Source organism: Lutra lutra, chromosome 13 (assembly GCF_902655055.1).
Source record: "Lutra lutra chromosome 13, mLutLut1.2, whole genome shotgun sequence".
Classification (NCBI taxonomy): Eukaryota; Metazoa; Chordata; class Mammalia; order Carnivora; family Mustelidae; genus Lutra; species Lutra lutra.
In genome coordinates, this window is record NC_062290.1 from 67920436 (window position 1) to 67923643 (window position 3208).

The window sequence follows — 3208 nt, forward strand, 5'->3', positions numbered from 1 at the left end:
AGTGTTCCATGATTCATTGTTTGTGTATAACACCCAGTGCTCCATGCAATATGTGCCCTCCTTAATACCCACTACCAGGGTAACCCATCCCCCCACCCCCCAAACCTTCAGTTTGTTTGCTTATGGATCAGAAGAATAAACATTGTTAAAATGTCTCCGCTGCCCAGAGAAATCTATACTTTCAACACCATCCCCATCAAAATACTAACAGCATTTTTCAAAATGCTGGAACAATCAATCCTAAAATATGTATAGAACCAGAACAGATCCTAATTGCCAAGGAAATGTTGAAAAAGAAAAACAAAGCTGGGGGCATCCTGTTGCCGGATTTCAAGCTACATTACAAAACTGTGATCACCAAAACAGTATGGTACTGGCACAAAAACAGGCACATAGGTCAATGGAACAGAATAGAGACCCCAAATACGGACCTTCAACTCTACAGTCAACTAATCTTCAACAAATCTGGAAAAAATACCCAATGGAAAAAAGACAGTCTCTTCAATAAACGGTGCTAGGAAAATTGAACAGCTCCATACAAAAGAACGAAACTCGACCATTCTCTTGCACTATACACAAAGATAAACTCTAAATGGATGAAAGATCTCATCTTATCTTTGAGCTATGATGAGCAATGGAAGAGTTATTTAAGCACTCTTTCTTCCATCTTTGGTGGGCTCCACATCAAGTATAACTTCATATTGTACATACTATGAAATCCTACTTCAGTCTAAAGGAGAAACTGCCAACAATAATTATTCCCATTAACTTTATTTAAATTAGCCAACTTGATTGATTCTACAAGACAATCAGAAGCAGAGCAAAGTTCACCTTCCCAAAGAGAGTGTAGACAGGAACACATTCATATCTTGTTTGAATAACACTGCAATTAGAACAGACAAGCTACTGACTATAATTGGATCTATGGGATACTATCCCTGGAGTTTCAGAATTTTAATACTGCACAAACAGATTTCTAATTTTAATTTGTTGTATGAATTGGAAACTTCTCACAAACAACAAAAAACTTAAATTGCCTTACAGTGCCAATAGCTGGTCCTTTGGAGGATGTTTCTGGAACACAAATGCCAGGGCAACTCCACTATATAAAAGAAATTTCCATATATGTCTACCACCCTGTGAATATCTGTCATCATTATCCTGGCTCTGAGATGGAAACTGCAGACCTGTATTGAAAGTCTAAGGCTTTCAGTTAATTAATCTGTGACTGCAGAAATCTATAATTTTTTTTCTCATTGAATCTCCCAAATTATTTTGGACAGAACTCTAGGTGTGACAGAAGAAATGATGAGCTTGGAAAGTAGAACAGTTCCTAAGTTAAGAAGACTGTTACCAAACTAGGGGAAGAAAATCATTCCGATGGTTCAGGTAAATGGATGACTTACCCATAGATCAGTTAAAAATGTGGTTTCAGAAAAAAAAAAAAAAAGAATGCATAGGATTCTTTCCTTAACCTCTCATGATGTTTATGAAGTAAACCCCTCCCTTCCCAACACTGCAAAAAAAAATACTGAATCAAAAATAACAGCTTGAAGATTTATCAGTTGACTTCGTGCTTGAAATTTTCCTAATTAATGATAAATTCCTTCAAACCTATATTACTAACACTATCACCAAGCTAGAGAAGGATTTAACTACATAGATTACAAATCTATAGCATAGACCACAAGTTCATATGAAGAGAAAAAATATCAGAAAATATGAAGGGAGATGATCCTATGTTTTATATATAATATGTGATGTTAATTCTTCTATGCTTATACACAAATGAATATGACATAATAAAATGTTCCAGGCAAATTCGACATCTGTAACATTTTTTTTCTTCCTGGGATTTTCCCACTACCCCAAAGTTGAGGTCATTGTGTTTGTGCTGTGTTTGCTGATGTACCTGATCACCCTGCTGGGTAATGTAATTCTGATCTCCATCACTGTCCTGAATTCCCATCTACACAAACCCATGTACTTCTTCCTCAGCAACCTCTCCTTTTTAGACATCTGGTACACCTCTTCTGCTTTCATTCCAATGCTGGCAAACTTTGTTTCAGGGAAAAACACCATTTCATTCTTAGGGTGTGCTGCTCAGATGTACTTTTCTCTTGCCATGGGCTCCACTGAGTGTGTGCTCCTGTCCATGATGGCGTATGACCGGTATGTGGCCATCTGCAACCCCCTGAGGTACCCCATCATCATGAACAAGAATGTCTGTGTGCAGATTGCAGCTAGCTCCTGGGTGACTGGCTGCCTCACCACCCTGGTGGAAACAGTATCTGTGCTGGAGCTCCCTCTGTGTGGTCATAACACAATCAATCATTTTGCTTGTGAAATTCTGGCTGTCTTGAAACTGGTTTGTGTGGACACCTCCATGGTGGAATTAATGATGCTGGTGATCACCATACTTATCCTTCCTATGACAATGCTTCTAATTTGTATATCTTATGCATTCATTCTCTCCAGCGTCCTAAGAATCAGCTCAGTGGATGGTCGAAGCAAAGCCTTTTCAACATGTACAGCCCACCTGACTGTAGTGGTTTTATTCTATGGGACAACTCTTTCCATGTACCTGAAGCCCTCAGCTGTAGATTCACAGGAAATAGATAAATTTATAGCTTTGGTATATGGTGCATTAACCCCCATGTTGAATCCTATCATCTATAGTTTACGGAACAAAGAGGTAAAAGCAGCTGTGAAAAAACTGCTAATTAGAAATCCTTTTGGTACTGTGTTAATTTCTGCCCTCAATAATATTGGAGCAAGCACCCTCATCTGAATAATCTCCAAGATTATCCAGAAAGCTGCAACATAGTTGGTATAAACCAAACCTTGGAAATACTCAATTTTGATAGTTCAACATTAAGTTCAAAATCTTGATATATCTTGTAAATAAAACTCCTGAAATTAATGCAGTTAATTTCATTCAAGTTAATCTGCACTTAAGCAGAATGAATTGTTTCCGGTAAGCATTTAACATTCATTGAATATTAATATAACATTGAAGTGATACAATTTCTTATTGTTTCCTATTTGACTTGCTATACATCTAAGAGTCAACTCCAGCATCACTATGGCAATAACTAATACACCAAGAGTGTGAAATTTTAAGCAGTAAATTTTGAAATAATTTCTCCTTATATGATTTGCAATTACATCTGAATTTATGAAGAAACAGTTTTTTTCCTGTGTCCAT

The 3208-nt window shown here is 37.1% G+C and overlaps 1 protein-coding gene across 1 annotated transcript; it reads left to right on the top strand.

The window, feature by feature from the left end:
* Positions 1–247: 247 nt before the first annotated feature.
* LOC125082994 (olfactory receptor 13F1-like) lies at positions 248–2791 on the top strand. The gene is made up of 2 exons (XM_047698895.1): positions 248–332; positions 1845–2791. Exons 1-2 carry the CDS (start codon positions 248–250, stop codon positions 2789–2791), a joined length of 1032 nt encoding a protein of 343 aa, XP_047554851.1.
* Positions 2792–3208: the final 417 nt, after the last annotated feature.

Bases quoted from the DNA above. Each gene is read 5' to 3' on its own strand.
- LOC125082994 (XM_047698895.1), top strand. From the start codon at position 248: ATGTATAGAACCAGAACAGATCCTAATTGCCAAGGAAATGTTGAAAAA. The intron at 333-1,844 runs AAGCTACATTAC...TAACATTTTTTT, and splicing joins GCATCCTGTTGCCGGATTTC to TCTTCCTGGGATTTTCCCAC.